The sequence below is a fragment of the Eretmochelys imbricata genome, chromosome 14, assembly GCF_965152235.1.
Source record: "Eretmochelys imbricata isolate rEreImb1 chromosome 14, rEreImb1.hap1, whole genome shotgun sequence".
Lineage (NCBI taxonomy): Eukaryota > Metazoa > Chordata > Testudines > Cheloniidae > Eretmochelys > Eretmochelys imbricata.
In genome coordinates this window covers 15,698,245-15,718,756 of record NC_135585.1, presented here as the reverse complement: position 1 = coordinate 15,718,756, position 20,512 = coordinate 15,698,245, and the positions used below count along the sequence as shown (strand labels likewise).

The 20,512-nt window shown below is 47.9% G+C and overlaps 1 protein-coding gene across 3 annotated transcripts in view; it reads right to left on the bottom strand.

Annotated features, from left to right (window-relative positions):
- Positions 1 to 20,512, bottom strand: part of LOC144275291 (uncharacterized) — a 37,514-nt gene that overhangs the window by 15,134 nt on the left and 1,868 nt on the right. For all 3 annotated transcript variants that reach the window (XM_077834497.1, XM_077834498.1, XM_077834499.1), the window contains exons 2-12: positions 11,745 to 11,852; positions 11,388 to 11,463; positions 10,231 to 10,387; positions 9,750 to 9,795; positions 7,282 to 7,340; positions 7,133 to 7,168; positions 5,614 to 5,666; positions 4,617 to 4,749; positions 4,069 to 4,265; positions 3,587 to 3,632; positions 3,398 to 3,463 (exon numbers count right to left, since the gene is read on the bottom strand). In XM_077834497.1, the coding sequence (XP_077690623.1) occupies positions 3,398 to 3,463; positions 3,587 to 3,632; positions 4,069 to 4,265; positions 4,617 to 4,749; positions 5,614 to 5,666; positions 7,133 to 7,168; positions 7,282 to 7,340; positions 9,750 to 9,795; positions 10,231 to 10,387; positions 11,388 to 11,463; positions 11,745 to 11,852 (977 nt within the window). The remainder of the gene's footprint in view (positions 1 to 3,397; positions 3,464 to 3,586; positions 3,633 to 4,068; positions 4,266 to 4,616; positions 4,750 to 5,613; positions 5,667 to 7,132; positions 7,169 to 7,281; positions 7,341 to 9,749; positions 9,796 to 10,230; positions 10,388 to 11,387; positions 11,464 to 11,744; positions 11,853 to 20,512) is intronic.

The window sequence follows — 20,512 nt, the reverse complement described above, 5'->3', positions numbered from 1 at the left end:
CAGGACCTTATTCACTGTTGCCCTCCATCTTGTGCAGTCCTTTATACCGGTGCATAGTGGGCATCAATCACGGCCATTCTAGTACAGTAGTGTTTTCAACCTACTTCACAAACATCTACGCAAGGTTCAGGACAATGGTAAATCAGGCCCAGAAATGTAGATAACTGATTGAGGATTTAAATGATCAGATTCCCTATTTTAAATGTTTTCTGTTCTTCTGGTTGCAAAGATCCTTCTATATATTAAATCCCTACTGGCGGTTTGTTGAATATACTGCCCAGCTGGTTGAATCAGAGTGAACCAGAGTGAGCGAACAGCACTGGCAGAGATAGGACCTTCCTACATTTATCTTACTGAGGTGTGGTAACAACATCACAATCCGAGCTCCGTCAACTTAAATGCCAACATTAATCTGCCAGTACTCATAGTACACAAACACCAAGCTTGAATGACTGAAGCGTAATTGTAAACCCAGCTGGGGCTGATTCTAATTTAGACTATGTCCCTCTCCTTTTGCCAGCCACATCCTCCCACACACCCGCTCCAAACCTAGACCCGTCTGTTCTGTGCCAGCTCAGCCAACTTAACCGTAGAGTTACTCTTCAGCATTTCTACAGCACCACAAGGTGGACACCGCACTTTACAACTGATCAGTATGCCAGACAAACAACAAAAATCCCTCCCTGTGGAGTTTATACACAAAAGGCAGGAATGGATCCAATACAAGAATATTACAAGTGTGCTGAAGAGGGAAAACAATGCCTGGTCTGTGCCTTTATTTTGCTTCTTTGTGAGGTCTAAAGAAGGCCTGACATTTTGTTAAAGGAAAAGGGGTTCTACTTGTTTAGTCAGCTTAAATCTGATCGGAAATTACCAGTCTTGTCTTCCCAGGATTTGCTGGTGAACTTGGAGGTGTATATTATGCCTATTCAGTGAGTATGCTACTACTCAGCTGGCATGAGAGTGGCAGAACTGGGCTCTTAACTTATAACTCTGAAGGGTAGAGCACACGTCTTTTTTCCCCTGAGCACTGAGCGTTTTTGCACTCGGTACTATGTCATCGTGAGCAGTACTAGCCAGCCTCTTCAACTCAATCCATTTCACCCAGGGCTTAGGTCTCAGGCTCTCTTCCTACTACAATAATGACAGGTTTCAGAGTAACAGCCGTGTTAGTCTGTATTCGCAAAAAGAAAAGGAGGACTTGTGGCACCTTAGAGACTAACCAATTTATTTGAGCATGAGCTTTCGTGAGCTACAGCTCACTTCATCAGATGCATACCGGTATGCATCTGATGAAGTGAGCTGTAGCTCACGAAAGCTCATGCTCAAATAAATTGGTTAGTCTCTAAGGTGCCACAAGTCCTCCTTTTCTTCTTACTACAATAATGTGCACCATACTTGCACAATATATAGGTATCCCAGATACTTGTTGCTTGTGCACGTAGGCTGCGTGATGCATGTATTCAAAATACAGAGCTACGGCTCTCAAGCGCTCTGTGTTGCGTAAGGAAAAGGAAATAGATTCTCACCAATCCATTTTGTTTTGACTCATGCAATAGACACAGATTTGCTGAGCTCCAAACACTACGTTTCAGACTCTTATGAATACTCAAGCCATGTGGTTCTCTCACTAGGTTTGACAACCTAAGCAATGCAGGTAGTATTCCCCTCCCTCCCTCCCAACACACTAGCTCAGGGGTGGCCAACCTGAGCCTGAGGAGCCAGAATTTACCAATGTACATTGCCAAAGAGCCACGGTAATACAGCAGCAGCCCCTCATAAGCTCCCCCGCCGCCCCACACCTCTGGCAGCCCCTCCCTCTCCCTCCCCGCACCTCCTGATCAGCTGTTTCATGGCAAACAGGAGGCTCTGGGGGGAGGGGGGAGGAGCGAGGGCAGTGCAGGCTCAGGGGAGGGGGCAGGAAGGGGTGGCGTGGGGGCAGGGCCTGTGGCAGAGCCAGGGGTGGAGCCGTGAGCACCCCCCGGCACATTGGAAAGTTGGCGCCCGTAGCTCCAGGCCAGGAGTCAGTGCCTGGACCAGGAGCCGCACGTTAACTCGTGAAGAGCCGTGTGGCTCCGGAGCCCCAGGCGGGCCACCCCTGCACTAGCTCTTCCCCGAGCTCTCCTCTGCACGTGTACGCGTACACTCGCACCACAACATACTTAGCTTCGTAGCCAATGCCAGCATCGCCACTCATGCATGAAGGTGGAAGACTTTCTCCTAGGGTATGGCAGGAACCACGTCACTTGTAGAAGCCACGGGCAGGAGGAAAGCCAATCCTCACTATATTAGTGTTACGGCTGAGTCTGCACTTCCATTCCACGCCCTGTTTTCACTCTAACGTTTGATCAGAGCGACCCATTTGTTTGCAATGTGAAATGCTTAAAGCAGGGTAGGAGAAGGAGTTTTCCTTAGAATCTGGAGAGTGCAGGAAGTGTTTATGCTACAAATCAAAAAGCCACTGTGGCTTAGAGGTTTCTCCAGTGCCTAATGCTTTTTTTAGTCCACCAGTTCTTGGCAGGGACGAAAATTTCAAAACCACTGAACTTCACAGAAGTCTGAAGCTCTTTAGTTCCTGTGAATGGGGAAGTTTTAAATTGAGAGGGCATTTTCCAGAGAAAAATTAAAACACAATCTCAGGCCCCAATTCAGGAAAGCCCTGAAGCAGCACATGCTTAAATTCTAGCGACTTTAATGGGATTTAAAACCCATGGATAAGCGATTTCGTGAACAGGGGTTAACCCTTATGGACCACAGCCACAGACAGGCTAGACAAGTCAGTTGCATTATCCTGTATAGTGGAATGACCACTCTGGGCCTTTAAAATTTGCATCTGAACACCAGAGACTAGATAGGTCTGGTTTGCTACCGTAGAGGAATGAGACGGGGGGGAACCCGGTTGAACAGGGGTGAAGAGAATCGGAAGAGGAGACCCTTGGCTTGTCAGAGAGATGAAGAGTTGGGGGTCAGCAGGGAGGCAGAGGAGTTCCCAGGCAGTGAAGAACCCCTGTCCTATTCTTCAATGCCCCATCCTTCTACTCTGAGGGCCCCAGGCAGGAGGTCCCAGGGAGCAGAGAACCCCTGCCCTGTCACACACACCCTCACTGCTAAGGACCCAGGGAGGATTTTTTGGAAATTAAAAAGTAAGAAAATTCCCAAACAAAGAAATCAGACTAGAGGAAGGGGTGAGAGTGCCGGGGAAGTTGTGCTTATTAAACAAATAACCCCCCAAACCCTTAGAAACCGAAGAAATTCAGCGTTAAGATTAAACCAAAAAGAAACCCAAAGAGCTGAGAAGTCTAGAACAGCACCGGCACCCCAAACAACCTCATCTCTGCCCTGGAGCGATGCCAGCTGCCAGTCTATCCTTCCTGCGAGGTCACAGCGAGTAACTCACCCGTGGGCACAGGTGCTGCTCTAACACCGTGGGTATCCCTTCGTCCAGCACCTCTTTGCCACCGTACTGAAAACAGATTGGGGCAGGCGGTGGGGGGAAACAAAATGATGTTAAATGAGTCAGTGGAAACAAGACCGCGCCCCCCGCCCCACACACACTCACTCCAGTCCATCAGAATCACAACGGTACCTTTCCTACATTGGCCTGGCCCAGGTACCGCAGGTTGTACAGAAGCCTGGGGAGGAAGAAACAGAATTAGGACAGGGAGTCCATGCAGAGCTCCTCTAAGGTGTCTTGCTATGGCACAACTTAAAGCATGCACTAAACCCACTCACCCCCAGAGCAGAATGATGCTGGCTGCTTCACGGCTGAGATTCTAGATGAGTCACAATACTGGTACCAACCTTAAGGATCTCCACAACCCCTGGGCATGGGGCATACGTTTCAGCGCAAAATAGCAGCATCCAACACGCACTGGGCAGCTGAGGACTGCTCTGGAGCACACGCTGCAGTGGAAACGCTGCCCAGCCCCACATATGTAACAGAGACCTCTACTCCCTTCCCCATCCCGGCCTGGCTTCATTTCCCAACCTCAGGGCTAACCCAATGCTAGGCACGTGGGATCACGTCACCCCTAACAAAGTGTGTTCCTCAGTTCCAGCCGGCCCTACCTGCCCCCTTGCAGGCACCGCTCCTCCTTCTCCTCTTTGTGTGAGTGCTCCTGTTGGAGCTGGAAGCTGGGGACCTTCTCCCTTAGCACTTTCAGGTAGGGCAGCAGCGGCTTGTACATCCCTCCGTCGTGCCACTTCCACCGGATCATGCGGAAGCTCAGAGGCTTGCCCTTCAGCTTCTGCAGCACAGTCCCTGCCTGACGGAGAGGAGAGAGCCAGGGCATGCATTGAGGGCGGGGGGCTTGGATCATCCCATGCCAATCCCTCCGTGCTTTCTGTGGTGTAGCTGTGTGGACTCTCAACAGCTGTTAACAATGGAACAACCTGGCCCGCCCTGCGATCCGGCCACAAGCTGCCAACACATCGTTCCTCCCCTTCCTGCTCACCAAATCAGGGAAATTGTTCTGTATCCATCCCACGGCCAGACATCTCCCTCCCCCCCACACACACACCAGTGAGGCTTCACTTCAGACAGGATCCCAGAAGAGGGGGCAGCACATCAGCCCCTGAAGGCAGGAGTTCGTCTGACCCCATATGCTTCCCCACACCTGTCCGTTGCGTGCATTTCTCAGGGAAAAGCCACTGATCTCGTCAATGACATCTCCAACCAGCACCACCTCGTCCACCTCTGCCTGGCTCTCGGGAAGCACCTCGATGACAAAGATCCGACCGTCCAAGTACCTGAGGGCACAGCCAGGACACAGAGTTCAGCCGGAAGCACCGGATGAAAACATCCCAAGTGGCTGGGGAGGCAGGATCCCTCGGGCCAGAGGAAGAACTAACGTGGCTCTACATTCCTTGGCCCAAACAGGAGGTGGGTCCAGCCAGTTACAGCCCTTTTGCTCACTGGAGGACAGGGCAGCTGCTAGCAGAGTCCATGGGCATTTGGGGTGCAAGCCTGCCATTCCAGTCATCCTTCCCTTTGCTCTGGGGCAAGTGCCCTGCCTTCGGAGCACTTTCAACCTGAGTCAGGCTAGCATCTAATCAGGGATGCGGCCCAGACCACGGCCATTGGAGAGAGTCCAGAGAAGAGCAACAAAAATGATTAAAGGTCTAGAAAACATGACCTATGAGGGAAGATTGAAAAAACTGGGTTTGTTTAGTCTGGAGAAGAGAAGACAGAAGGGATAGGATAAGAGTTTTCAAGTATGTAAAAGGTTATTACAAGGAAGAGGAAAAAAAATTGTTCTTAACCTCTGAGGACAGGACAAGAAGCAATGGGCTTAAATTGCAGCAAGGGAGGTTTAGGTCAGACATTAGGAAAAACTTCCTAACTGTCAGGGTGGTTTAGCATTGGAATAAATTGCCCTGGGAGGTTGTGGAATCTCCATCATTGGAGATTTTTAAGAGCAGGTTAGACAAACACCTGCCAGGGATGGTCTAGATAATTAGTCCTGCCCCGAGTGCAGGGGACTGGACTAGATGACCTCTCGAGGGCCCTTCCAATTCTATGATAAGTCCATAGATCCCAGCAACACTTACTGCAATGCAGATGTGAGGCTGCCGAGCAGCAGGGGAAGGGAGGAGGAAAGCTGGGTCTCTTACCTGAGCACCATCCCCAGTTCTCTGCAGGGTACAGTCTCATAGGTCATGCACACCTACAACGCAGCATCTGTCAGTACAGCCTCCAGCAACGGCTCCAGGTAGCACAAGAATTCCCTCTCCAGCCCCTTTCCGCCTTGGCAAGGAGGGGGGCATTTTGCCCCCCATTAGTGTTTGCTCCATTTACATTTGGGGGAACTGCTCGGAGAGATGCCAGCCTGAGACCTCTGGAGTCTGAGGTCATCCATTTATCCACAGAAGAAGTACAGCAGCAGTGAGCGTTCCCCCTTAGAGCCCCACCCTGGGTCTCCAGCCCAACCTTGAGCACCACCGCCATGTCTTTCCAGAGTCTGCTAAATGCCCGCCTAAGGTGCTCAGCCAAAGTTTGTTCAGTCCCCAGCCTCTCTGCTGAAACTGCCAACAAGAGCGGTGACTATGGTGGTGCTTTTTGAGACAGACTCCAGCCTGCTAGACACTGGACGGAGGCCAGAGCCGGCCACTCACCCCACACTTCTTAGGTTGCCATGTTGTAATGGCCTTTGGTCAGTGGAGACAATGGAGCCATGGGTTCCATGTCCCATTACTAACCCCTGGAGCCGTCTCCTTCTGGGAAGGCAGCTTTCTGACCTCACCGACACACGGTCATTCACTGCGGGTCTCTAACCTGGGATTTAGGCAGGGCCAAGGCAGACTGTGGAAGGATTAGTCTGCAGGACACACACAAACCCTGTATTCCCCCCAGAGAAACACTTCCCATCCTGCCACGTTAATTAAAGGGACACAGGCAACCTGAAATGCAGTCCATTCAGCTGTAAGCCTTTTAGGGGCAGGCACCCTGGGTGAAATCCTGGACCCATGAAAGTCAATGGGAGTTTTGCATTTGGCTTTGGTGCAACCTGGATTCCATCCCAGGTCTTTGTATTTCTAGGATTTTGAAAATCCAGTGGAAAGGAGGAAGGGGATAATTTTTAAAGAAATTGAAACTTTCCTGAAGGTTTGAAACCTCCTAGCACAAGAAAGCCAGAAAAATGAAACTGAGTGAAACTGACCACCCTATTTTCATTGTGTAAACCCAGAGACATGCAAGATGTCTAAGAGCAGTAATAATAGTGGAAAGGAACTTAGATTTTCTAAAATTTCCCCCAATTTTAGATACCTGCGATGTTAGTAACCTAGCCCCAGTCCTGTAAACACTGACTTACCTGCTTCACCTTACTAACAGGAGTAGTCCCAGGGACTCAAGGGACTAAAGTGAATCAGGGGAGTAAGTGTTTGCTGGTTCAGGACCTATGTTAAGGAACCACATAATGGGCTAGATCTTCAGGCCATGTAAACAGATGGCACTCCACTAACTTCAGTGGAGCTGTGCTGATTTGCACCATCTAGCCCAATGATTTTTAACCTGAAGTCTAACAAGGTTCTGTGTTTATGATCCAGGTATTCAGCAAGGGGCTACCCAGCAGATGGAAGGAAGAAGAATAAAATCTTGGATCCTGCATCAGAGGGTGAAGTGGAGTCTTACCGGCAGCAGCCAACTTTCATCCAAGAAACTGGAATTCTGCAGACAAAGCACAGCAGAGCAACTGGTGTCAAGTATGATGAGGAAGACTTCTGCACATAGAGTTATGTTAGACACACAAAACTGCTGCCCAGACCAGTTTATTACCGTACCTGCAGATCCAGGGAGAAATTCATCTCTGACACCACCAGCATCAGTGAGAGGAACGGCTCTGCAAGAGGGGGGACCAAGAGCCAACATTACTGCCAGACTCCTCACCAGCTGCACATGGGCTTATCCCCACGTCCCAGGGACACTGCAGAGGTCCAGATCAGAAGAGATTTTCCAAGTAAGTAGCAGACAATGGAGGACATGGTCCCCAGTTTGGACAACAGGGAGTTTTAGATCCTCAGGGTCATACTGTATTAATAACAATACTTGCCCAACCGTACATACCAACAATATTTTGCACTTCTCCAGTGCCTTATATCCAAGGATCTCAAAGCTCTTTACAAACCTCAATGGATTAAACCTCATGGCAGCCTGTGAAACAGGGATTATTATCCCCATTTTAGAGAAGGGAAAACAAAAAGGCAAAAGTGACTTGGTCACGGGGCCCAACCAGACTGAGTCCATTGCAGGATCGTGGTTAAGTTCACACAACACGGCTGTGAGAGCCAGGAAAAGACCCCAGCTCTCTTCAGGTCTGCACTGTAGGAGCTGTGTGCTATGTTCCGCAGTCACAGAACTCTGACCAAAACCACACAGCAAACAAACTAACCTCATGGCATGAAACAGAATTCGAACTCAGCTACAGAAAAACAGCTGACCAAGAAGCACTGTGGACAGGGAAAGGGATGGCTCCATGAGTACACTGGCCTGTGGACACAGAGGGATTGGCCGGATGGTTAGCAGGGCTTTTAGATCTTCACTTCTGGAATGTTGGTTTTTCATCCCCTACCTGCTTTGCTACTGGCCAGGGCCAGGATTCTAAGGCCTTGTTAATGCCAGTCTTTTTTTGCTTTGTTTTTGCAAGAACGTCCCATCAGAGCCTTGTCTATAACAGTCCCCTCTGCATCGCTACCACTGGTGGAACTGCACTAGTGGGACACTTGTGCAAAATACCCTCAAAACCTAGTCCAGACACCCATCTGGAGTACAAATGCAATACACGTGGGCCTCAATTCAAAGCCCATTGAAGTCAATGAGCATCCTTCCCTTGACTTCAACAGGCTCTGAATCATAGAAACCACCACTAACCAGGTAACTTCTTCCACTTCTGTCTTTTAATCTCCAGTCCGTCTCCAACATTAATCGTGCAATTATATTGATGGGTTTGTGTGACTTAGACTTCAACTAGAAGTCCAAAGTTATTTAAAAGCCATCTAGGGACCGTTTTACCCCCAGTTATTTATCATAATCAAAAGAAAAGGCTTTCTCCCTGTCCCAGTAATCTTGGGAGAATAGTTGCTGATGGAGTCACACAGCATTCCAGCCTTTTATAATAGCTGGAAAAGTGTTCCAGTTCAGACATCCTCACCTGGGACCAGCAGGGTTTAGGCTGCTAAAAGTTACGGACAAGACATCAGACTTTTGCAGTTTACTTAAAGAAACACTCCAGTTACAAATCATCCTATTTAACTTTCCCATCTCAGATCCCTACCACCACCTTGCGATTGATTCAAACGGAATGATAAACGTCTCCCCAGCACGGAGATTGCTGACTTAGATTTTACCACTTCCTTCTGCTTAGACAATAAAACCGACGTTCGCTTTCCTCACTGTTCCAGCACCGAGCTGTGACATCTGGGCTGCAAATGCTGCAGGGGGAGGTTTAGATCCAAAGAAGAACTGTTTTATTGGCTTAAAAAAAAAAAAAAACACAACCACCCCTGGTGTTACTTCTATTCATTTGAGGTTTGGTAAAACTTAAAATAAAAACACCCTCCCAAGACCAAAGTTTTGGGTCTGACTAAAAGGAGGCTGATTTTTCCCCCTGTATTACAGTAACGCTTAGAGATCTCAGCGCATTGTATTGTCTTCACCCTAGTTTAGTTTGCAGCTAAATAGACAAGGGTAGAAGAAAGGCAGTATTAGGATCCATATTATACAGATGGGAAACTGAGGAACAGAGCTATCATGTGTCTTGCCCAAGGTCATAAAAGAATTCTGTGGCAGAGCCACGAATTTAACCCAGCTCTTGGAGTCCCAGCCCATCCTTCTTTTCTCTCCCTGTTAGGGAACAGAGTTTTCTTAAAACCATTCATTGCCGAAGGTTATTTCTTAGTGATGAAGGTCAAATTCATCCCCTGGTGTAAACTCTGCTGAGTAACACCAGGGACTAATTTCATCCTGACTGCAAAATAATAATCTCATTTCATCCCTTGAAATGGTTCCATCACAGTGTCCTTACTCAGATTAAATTCCTAAGGAGCTGAACGAATAAAAAGTGCAGGATGGAAGCTATAGCAAATCCAGGAACTATAAACAAACTGGAGGTTTTCCAGCATACAACATTGCATACCCTGGCTTTCAGTCATCTTTGCTTCATAAATATTTTTAGACCTACATCTCAACCAATTTGTGTGAGATTTTTTTTTTGAGTGACATTACTGAATTTTGGAGGAAGTCTCAACCTTACCCATGAAATCTTCATTTCCCAGCACTGAGATCAGAGGATCGTAACACTGAAATTAAAAAATTTAAAACAAACACACACACACAGATACATACATAATTTAGTTGTACGCCATGAACTGAACATGGCCACAAAACCATCTAAAATTTTACACTGTAAATTGCAACCATGGCACAAATAGAAATGAATGACCCCAAATTTGTTCTGGAAGGTGGTTATAGCTTGGCACCCAGAAGTCTGGATGTTTATTTGAATCCTCTGGAGCCTGTCCACCTGGCCTAGAGAACTCAGGGGAGATTTAAGATTCTTCCTATTTTTGGCCAGGCTGGAATTATAAAATACAGAGGGTCAAGCAAAAAAATAAATAAAAAATATAATATCTTTCTCCCTAGGCCCAAGATTTGGGTCCGTTCTTAGTTTATCCAAAACGGGCTCCCTGCTGCCCCTCATCATAAAGATATTTCATGGTGAAAGCTCTTCCTACCTCCAGCAGTGTTGGATTCCGAGCCAGCTGTTGAATGGCAGTAGCTAGTAACTTCTGATTTAAAGCTAGGCGCAGGAAGTACCGCCCTCGTCCCTGCGCTGTCAGCACCTTCTCACAGGAACTGGCTTTCTCTATCATGATTGACAAGGGGGTCACCCTATAAAGAAGGAATATGAAGAGGTGCCAGGGAATATTCACAGCATGGGCAGGCGACGACCCATTCCCAGGCTCTGGTTGTCTGCCAAAAGGGGTCTTGGTCACTCACTTGTAATGGGGTTCTCTTCCAGGAGCAAGTCCTTGTGCCAGTTTCTGTAATGGCACCTGTCACAGTTCAAGGCAACTGCACCTGTATTCCCCATCTGGGGTCCAGCAATGGCACCCACTCTCAGGTTTCCCACTCCCCTGGCCATCACCTCTCTTGGGTGGAGACACGTGTCTCACTCCTGTCTGACCAGGGTATTTCCAAGTTGCACTGATCAATACTGTGAATTGACCCACAGTATGTGAATTGACCCACAAAGTCAGTCTGCCTGAACAGGTCTGTGCTTCCTTTCCCTCAGGAGACAGCATACAGTGCAATTGCTCAGTTATAAATTACCACACATTTCTCCCTAGGCGAGCCTACTGTGTCCTTAAGGTACAAGTGCTACCTTAAGAGAACACATCTTAAAAAACAATAAAAGAACCTCCACGCATGCTAGTAAGCTTACCAGAGACCACCCCAACCCTAACAGGGGCTCTGGCAGGAACAGTTCTTTAAAACCCCACCCAAGGGGTTTCAAGTTCATCACAGTTTCAGCTCGGAACAAGCAACCAGTCTTATGGGGCCTCAGTAGACAGTACGTCCAACCCCTCCCCAAGAATTAGGGCTCTTCAGGGGTTCTGTCCATTGGCTGGATCAGGAAGAAGGCCCTGAACCAGTTTAAAACCAGGCTATTTATGCAAAAATCCTTTCTTTGTGTGTTGAGCTCCGGAGAATCCAGTTTTAACTAGTATACGTGCACTGTCCAAGGGGGGGCGGCTGCAAAAGGAGGACTTGCATTAACATCACCCCCCTCCTCCTAGAGTAGTTCCACAATAACACATACTCCGCCCCACTTTTTCATGCAACGGACCCAAAGGATTGTCCAGGATGTTGTCATCCAAAGGCCACTCACCCGCTGCAGGTATCCTGCTGAGGAAGCTGCTCTAACCAGTGCCAATAATCTCGTCTCTTGAAGCCCAGCACCGGCTCTGAAGGAGAGAGAAGAGGAGCTCCTTTAGGAAGGCCCTCTGACAGGTAACCAGGAGAGCGTTTCCCTTGGAGATTCTGCAAAGGCAGCTGCCCCTATTCTTTCCACACAGAGTCACCCCCAACCAACACACACAACTCCCCAGGGAGTTCTAGGCCTCCGTGGTTCCTGGGCTCTGCTCGTCCTTTACTGACAAGCAACACATGCACCAGTCTGTGCCGCCCCCTCTCTTGGGCCCGCGCCAGCCCCTGCAGCATGCATGGAGTAGAAGTGGCCACTCACGTTTAATTCCTTTTCGAAGGATCATTTCCAGGATCTCGCAGAAGGGGGCTAGGTGCGGGGAGGCATCAGTGCACAGGCTGCTCCCCTCCTTGATGGCGAGGATGCATGCTGTGAGAAAGTGGGAGGGAAGCAGAACGCTGAGGGCACCTGTTCACATTATCCTCCTGTGGGACTGGTCTTGACAAGCTGGTATTTTTAACCAGAGCTAGAGCAACAGCTTGTGAAATAACTCTGCAGTCAGTCTGTTACCATCAGGTTGTGCATTTGGCAGGAAGGTCCATGAACAGACCAAGTTCAATTTGCTCAGCCCCCAGAGATATAAGATCAATGTCAAACACCAGGAGGAAAGCAAACTCACTCCTTGCTTCAGGCCTGGCTCATGAGAGGTAACTTGGTCTAGGGAAAGAGCACAGGGCTGAGCGTCAGGACTGCCGGAGTTCTAATGCCAGCTCTACTAACAGACCACTCTGAGACTTTGAGCAAGTCACAACCCCTGGGGCACAGTTTCCCTACTGATACAAGGGGGGGGATATCATCACTTCACCACCCTGGCAAGAGATAGGGAGGATTAGACAGTATCTATAAAGCACACTGATGAGGTGAAGCATTCACACATAGTCTTTCCTTTGTAGACGCACAAAAGGCCCAAGACTGAAATGTGTCAAGCAGCCTCAACTCTCCTTGATGGCCAATGGTGTTTGGGAGCGCTTGATGCCTGGCAGAACTGGGTACAAAAGCCAGCACCCCCTTGTTAGCCCTTCCCACAAGGAAGGTGGGCATTTCAGCAGCTTGGTTGGAAATTGCAGTTGTCCCCTTTCGATCAGCTCACTCACAGCTGATGGTCAGCCCTGTCACCATCTGGAGAAGTATAGCACAACATACAAAAGAAAAAATGGCTTAGAACTTGTGCCAGGGAATAGGGGAAGCTCTGATCGCTGCCCGAGGCAGGACACAGCTGCCCTGCTGAAAATCAGTTTTACTTTCTTTTCTCTGTTGGGTTCCTGCCACATTACTACCCTGTTTCTCTAAAGCCAGCAGCACTCTCCTACTTCCTAGTGCATTGCTAGAAACCAGCTGGAGCCTGACAGCTAGTCTCACTTTTTGACCACAGCCTACACTTCTGCCATAAAGAGCACGTCAGGCAGACTAAGAGCTTCGTCTCCTTACAAATACTGCACAGCAGCAGGAGCGATCTCCCAAGTTGAGACAGAAGCATCTCCTTCCTGCTGCTGTAACTCCTGTCTGCCTCGAGTCATTCTTCACTGTCAGTTCCTCAGGCCAGTTTTCAAACTGGTTCTGTGAAGCACCAGGTGCATGACTGGTGGTGTATAAATAATAACGAGCTAGCGAACAGGGGCAGCAAACCAGGGAGTTTGAGAGGGAGTCGTAATATCATCCCTATGTTTAGCAATGCCAGCGCTGCTCCTGTCTCTTCTACTGCATCCAGACAGGGAACCTAAACACAGAGGCCTCTACCCAGATCCTGATGTGGATTAGTAGGGACTGTGGCCTGCATTTCCCACTCACAGAAAGTCAGGTGGGGAGACTGTCCAGTATGAAAGGTGTCTGCTGGTGAAACCTCTCAGGAAGCAGGTAGGAGAGCTACAGCAGGAGGTGGCTAGGCCGAGGCACATCCATGCCCACGAGGAATTCATTGAGTGTATTCACATGGAGACCACCAAGGCTGAGGAAGCTGTCCAGCTAGAGAGGACTGCTGTCATGCCTAGGTGAAGTGGATAAGGCTCTGTCACAGGAAAGACACTGGCAGCTGGTTACTTCTCGCAGCAGGCCGTGCTCCACCCCTGTTCCCAACCCACCCACCAGAGTGATGGAGAACCATTATGCTGCCCTGGCAACAAGCAGTGAGGACTTGCCTCCGAAGGTGGAGGAGGAGAAGCTTTGTACCCCCAAGGCTGGAGGGATCGCAGCCACTACTCCCAGGAGGAAATGTAGGATAGTGGTGGTTGGTGATTCCCTTCGGAGGACGACAGAGGCACCCATCTGTCGGCCTGACATGGCATCCCAGGAGGTACATTGCCCATATCCGAGGCATTACGGAGGGACTGCCGAGGATCATCCGGCCTCTAACTACTACCCCATGCCGGCATTAATGATACTGTGAGCAGATCAGAAGTGATTGCAGGGTTCTGGGAGTGAGGGTCAAGGAGTTGGGGGTGCAGGTGGTAGTCTCTTCGATCCTTCCAGTCAAGAGTAGGGGCCCAGGCAGAGACAGATGCATCCTGGAGGTGAATGCTTGGCTGTGCAGATGATGTTGCCAGGAGGGCTTCAATTTCCTTCACCACAGAACTCTGTTCTGGGAAGAAAGACTGCTGAGTGGAGAGGGCATCTACCTATCAAAGAAGGGGATGTGTATCTTTGGATACAGACTGGCTAATCTAGAAAGGAGGGCTTTAAACTGGGTTCAATGGGGGTAGGAGACAAAAGCCCACAAGTAAGTTAAAAAAAAATGGAGACTGATCAAAATCGGGGGGGGGGCGGGGGACCATGGGCCATTATAGCAGGGACAAGGGAGAGACAAGAGGAAACAATAGAGGGGAATCAGAGGTTTCAGAGTAACAGCCGTGTTAGTCTATATTCGCAAAAAGAAAAGGAGTACTTGTGGCACCTTAGAGACTAACCAATTTATTTGAGCATAAAATTGGTATCTTAGATGTCTGTATACTAATGCGAGAAGTATGGGGAATAAACAGGAAGAACTAGAAATGCCAGTGAATAAACATAACTATGACATAGTTGGCATCACAGACCTGGTGGGAGAATAATACACATGACTGGAATATTGTACAGAAGGGTACACCTTGCTCAGGAAGGACAGGCAAGGGGGAAAAAAGAGAGGAGGCGTTGCCTTATGTATCAAAAATGTATACATTTGGACTGAGGTTGAGATGGAAATAGGAGACAGACTTGTTGAAAGTCTCTAGGTAGGGATAAAAGGGGTAAAACACAAGGGTGATGTCACTGTAGGGGTCTACTAGACCACCTAACTAGGAAGAAGAGGTGGAGGTGGCTTTTTTTAAATAACAGACAAAACCATCCAAAGCAGGACTGGCTGGTCAGGGGGAACTTCAGCTACCCAGACATCAATTGGAAAAATAATATAGCACAGCACAGATTACCCAACAAGTTCTTGGAATGCCTTGGAGACAATTTTTTTACTTCAGAAGATGGAGAAAGCAACTAGGGGAGAGGCTGTTCTAGGGTAAATAGGGAGAAACTGGTTAAGAATTTGAAAGTGGAAGGCAGCCTGGAAGGCAGCCTGTGATCATGACATGACAGAGTTCATGATTTTAAGGAATAGTAAGAGGGAAAACAGCACAATAAAGACAATGGATTTCAAGAAGGCAGACTTTAGCAAACGCAGGGAGTCGGTCGGTAAGCTCTCATGGGAAGCAAGTCTAAGAGGGAAAACAGTTCAAGAAAGTTGGCAGTTTTTCAAAGAGATGTTATTAAGGGCAAAAGAGCAAATTATCCCCCTGCGTAGGAAAGGCAGGAAGTATGGCAAAAGACCACTCTGGTTTAACCAGGAGATCTTCAATGAGCTGAAACTCAAAAAAGAGTATCTTACAAAAAGTAGAAACTAGATCAAATTACAGGCAAGCAACACAAGCATGTAGGGACAAAATTAGAAAGGCCAAGGCACAAAAAAGATTAAACTAGCTAAAGACACAAAGGGTAACAAGAAAACATTCTACAGATACATTAGAAACGAGGAAGACCAAGGACAGGGTAGGCCTGTTAGTCAATGAGAGAGGAAAGACAATAACAGAAAACGGGAAGTTGGCAGAAGTGCTAAGTGACTTTTTTGTTTCAATTTTCACCAAAAAGTTTAGTAGAAATTGGAGGTCTAACATAGTGAACTCCGATGAAAATGAGGTAGGATCTGAGACTAAAATAGGGAAAGAACAAGTTAGGAATTACTTAGACAAATTAGACGTCTTCAAGTCGCCAGGGCCTGATGAAATACATCCTAGAATATTCAAGGAGCTGACTGAAGAGATATCTGAGCCACTAGCGATTATCTTCAAAAACTCATGGAAGATGGGAGAGATTCCAGAGGACTAGAAAAAGAAAATATAGTGCCTGTCTATAAAAAGGGAAATAAGGACAACCCTGGGAATTACAGACCACTCAGCTTAACTTCAGTACTTGGAAAGATAATGGAGCAAATAATCAAGAAAAGGAGTACTTGTGGCACCTTAGAGACTAACCAATTTATTTGAGCATGAGCTTTCGTGAGCTACAGCTCACTTCATCGGATGCATACCGTGGAAACTGCAGAAGACATTATATACACACAGAGACCATGAAACAATACCTCCTCCCACCCCACTGTCCTGCTGGTAATAGCTTATCTAAAGTGATCATCAAGTTGGGCCATTTCCAGCACAAATCCAGGTTTTCTCACCCTCCGCCCCCCACCCACACAAACTCGCTCTCCTGCTGGTAATAGCCCATCCAAAGTGACCACTCTCTTCACAATGTGTATGATAATCAAGGTGGGCCATTTCCTGCATAAATCCAGGTTCTCTCACTCCCTAACCCCCTCCAAAAACCACACACACAAACTCACTCTCCTGCTGGTAATAGCTTATCCAAAGTGACCACTCTCCCTACAATGTGCATGATAATCAAGGTGGACCATTTCCAGCACAAATTCAGGCTCTCTCACCCCCCCACCCCCCGGGGAACACACACACACACACACAAACTCACTCTCCTGCTGGCAATAGCTCATCCAAACTGACCACTCTCCAAGTTTAAATCCAAGCCTGGAACCCCGACCTGGGATATTCTATCTACTACCCAAGATCCATAAACCTGGAAATCCTGGGCGCCCCATCATCTCAGGCATTGCCACCCTGACAGCAGGATTGTCTGGCTATGTAGACTCCCTCCTCAGGCCCTACGCTACCAGCACTTCCAGCTACCTTCGAGACACCACTGACTTCCTGAGGAAACTTCAATCCATCGGTGATCTTCCTGATAACACCATCCTGGCCACTATGGATGTAGAAGCCCTCTACACCAACATTCCACACAAAGATGGACTACAAGCCGTCAAGAACACTATCCCCGATAATGTCACAGCTAACCTGGTGGCTTAACTTTGTGACTTTGTCCTTACCCATAACTATTTTACATTTGGGGACAATGTATACCTTCAGATCAGCGGCACTGCTATGGGTACCCGCATGGCCCCACAGTATGCCAACATTTTTATGGCTGATTTAGAACAACGCTTCCTCAGCTCTCGTCCCGTAAAGCCCCTACTCTGCTTGCGCTATATTGATGACATCTTCATCATCTGGACCCATGGAAAAGAAGTCCTTGAGGAATTCCACCATGATTTCAACAATTTCCATCCCACCATCAACCTCAGCCTGGTCCAGTCCACACAAGAGATCCACTTCCTGGACACTACAGTGCTAAAAAACAATGGTCACATAAACACCACCCTATACCGGAAACCTACTGACCGCTATTCCTACCTACATGCCTCCAGCTTTCACCCTGGCCACACCACACGATCCATCGTCTACAGCCAAGCTCTGCGATACAACCGCATTTGCTCCAACCCCTCAGACAGATACAAACACCTACAAGATCTCTGTCAAGCTTTCTTACAACTACAATACCCACCTGCGGAAGTGAAGAAACAGATTGATAGAGCCAGAAGCGTTCCCAGAAGTCACCTACTACAGGACAGGCCTAACAAAGAAAATAACAGAACACCACTAGCCGTCACCTTCAGCCCCCAACTAAAACCCCTCCAACGCATTATTAAGGATCTACAACCTATCCTGAAGGATGACCCAACACTCTCACAAATCTTGGCAGACAGGCCAGTCCTTGCCTACAGACAGCCCTGCAACCTGAAGCAAATACTCACCAACAACCACATACCACACAACAGAACCACTAACCCAGGAACCTATCCTTGCAACAAAGCCCGTTGCCAACTGTGCCCACATATCTATTCAGGGGACACCATCACAGGGCCTAATAACATCAGCCACACTATCAGAGGCTCGTTCACCTGCACATCCACCAATGTGATATATGCCATCATGTGCCAGCAATGCCCCTCTGCCATGTACATTGGTCAAACTGGACAGTCTCTACGTAAAAGAATAAATGGACACAAATCAGATGTCAAGAATTATAACATTCATAAACCAGTCGGAGAACACTTCAATCTCTCTGGTCACGCAATCACAGACATGAAGGTCGCTATCTTACAACAAAAAAACTTCAAATCCAGACTCCAGTGAGAAACTGCTGAATTGGAATTCATTTGCAAATTGGATACTATTAATTTAGGCTTAAATAGAGACTGGGAGTGGCTAAGTCATTATGCAAGGTAGCCTATTTCCCCTTGTTTTTTCCTACCCCCCCCCCCCCCCAGACGTTCTGGTTAAACTTGGATTTAAACTTGGAGAGTGGTCAGTTTGGATGAGCTATTGCCAGCAGGAGAGTGAGTTTGTTTGTGTGTGTGTGTGTTCCCCCGGGGGGGGGGGGGGGGAGCCTGGATTTGTGCTGGAAATGGCCTACCTTGATTACCATGCACATTGTAGGGAGAGTGGTCACTTTGGATAAGCTATTACCAGCAGGAGAGTGAGTTTGTGTGTGTGGTTTCTGGAGGGGGGTGTGGGGGTGAGAGAACCAGGATTTGTGCAGGAAATGGCCCACCTTGATTATCATACACATTGTGAAGAGAGTGGTCACTTTGGATGGGCTATTATCAGCAGGAGAGCGAGTTTGTGTGTGGGGGGGTGGAGGGTGAGAAAACCTGGATTTGTGCTGGAAATGGCCCAACTTGATGATCACTTTAGATAAGCTATTACCAGCAGGACAGTGGGGTGGGAGGAGGTATTGTTTCATGGTCTCTGTGTGTATATAATGTCTTCTGCAGTTTCCACGGTATGCATCCGATGAAGTGAGCTGTAGCTCACGAAAGCTCACGCTCAAATAAATTGGTTAGTCTCTAAGGTGCCACAAGTACTCCTTTTCTTTTTGCGAATACAGACTAACATGGCTGTTACTCTGAAACCTAACAAATAATCAAGCAATCAATTTGCAAACACTTAGAAGATAATAAGGTGATAAGTAACAGTCAGCATGGATTTGTCAAGAACAGATAGAGAAAACTATTAGGTTGGTTTGACACTGACAGGGTAACAAGCCTTGTGGATGGGGGAGAAGTGATAGATGTGATATATCTTGAGTTTAGTAAGGCTTTTGATATGGTCTTGCATGACCTTCTCACAAACAAAACTAGGGAAACACAACCTAGATGGAGCTCCTGTAAGTGGGTGCATAACTGGTTGGAAAACTGTTCCCAGAGAGGTAGTTATCAGAAGGCTAAGATTTAGTCATGGATATTTTTAATAAAAGTCATGGACAGGTCATGGGCAATAAACAAAAATTCACTGCCCAGTGACCTGCCCATGACTCGTACTATATACCCCTGACTAAATCTGGGGGCTCCGGGGGCGCAGTTGCTGCTCTGGAGAGGGGGCTCTGGGGCACCCACTAGTGCTGGGGGTTCCAGGGCACCCACTTGTACCGGAGGATGGGGGCTCTGGTGAGCGGCTGCCTGGGACCGCCACCGCTGCTGGTCAGAGATGGATCTGCTGGCCCAAAACCCCGCTGCTGCTGGCAGAGTGGCAGCCCGGGACCCCCGCTGCCAGTGTGGGGGGCAACCAGGGACCACCACCAGTGCTGCGGGGGGCGGTACGGCTGGCCCCAGGGCTCAGTCGCACCTGCCAGCTGCAGAAGTCATGGAGGTCCCGAAAAGTCACAGAATCTGTGACTTCAGTGACCTCTGTGACAGACTCGCAGCCTCAGTTATCGGTGGTTCACAGTCAAGCTGGAAGGGCATACTGAGTGGAGTCCCACAGGGGTTGGTCCTGGGCCCAGGTTCTGTTCAATATCTTCATTAATGATTTAGATAATGGCATAGAGTAGACTTATAAAATTTGTGGACAATACCAAGCTGGGTTGCAAGTGCTTTGGAGGATCGGATTAAAATTCAAAATGATCTGGACAAAGAGTCTGAAGTAAAAAGGATGACATTCAATAAGGACAAATGCACAGCACTCCACTTAGGAAGGAACACTCAACTGCACACATACAAAATGGGAAATGACTGCCTAGGAAGCAGTACTGCGGAAAGGGATGTGAGAGGGTCAGAGTGGATCACAAGCTAAATGAGTCAACGGTGTAACATTGTTGCAAAAAAGGCAAACATCATTCTGGGATGTATTCGCAGGAGTGTTGTAAGCAAGACACAAGAATTAATTCTTCTGCTCTACTCCGTGCTGATAAGGCCTCAGCTGGAGTATTGTGTCTAGTTCTGGGCACCACATTTCAGCAAAGATGTCGCCAAATTGGAGAAAGTCCAGAGAAGAGCAACAAAAATGCTGAAAGGTCTAGAAAAAATGACTTATGAGGAAAGATTGAAAAAATTGGCTTTGTTTAGTCTGGCGAAGAGAATACTGAGAGGGGACACAATAACAGTTTTCAAGTACATAAAGGATTGTTACAAGGAGGAGGGAGAAAAATTGTTCTCACTAACCTCCGAGGACATGACAAGAAGCAATGGGCTTAAATTGCAGCAAGGGAGGTTTAGGTTGGACATTAGAGAAAACTTCCTAACTGTCAGGGTAGTTAAGCACTGGAACAAACTGTGGAATCTCCATAATTGGAGGTTTTTGAGAACAGGTTAGACAAACACCTGCCAGGGA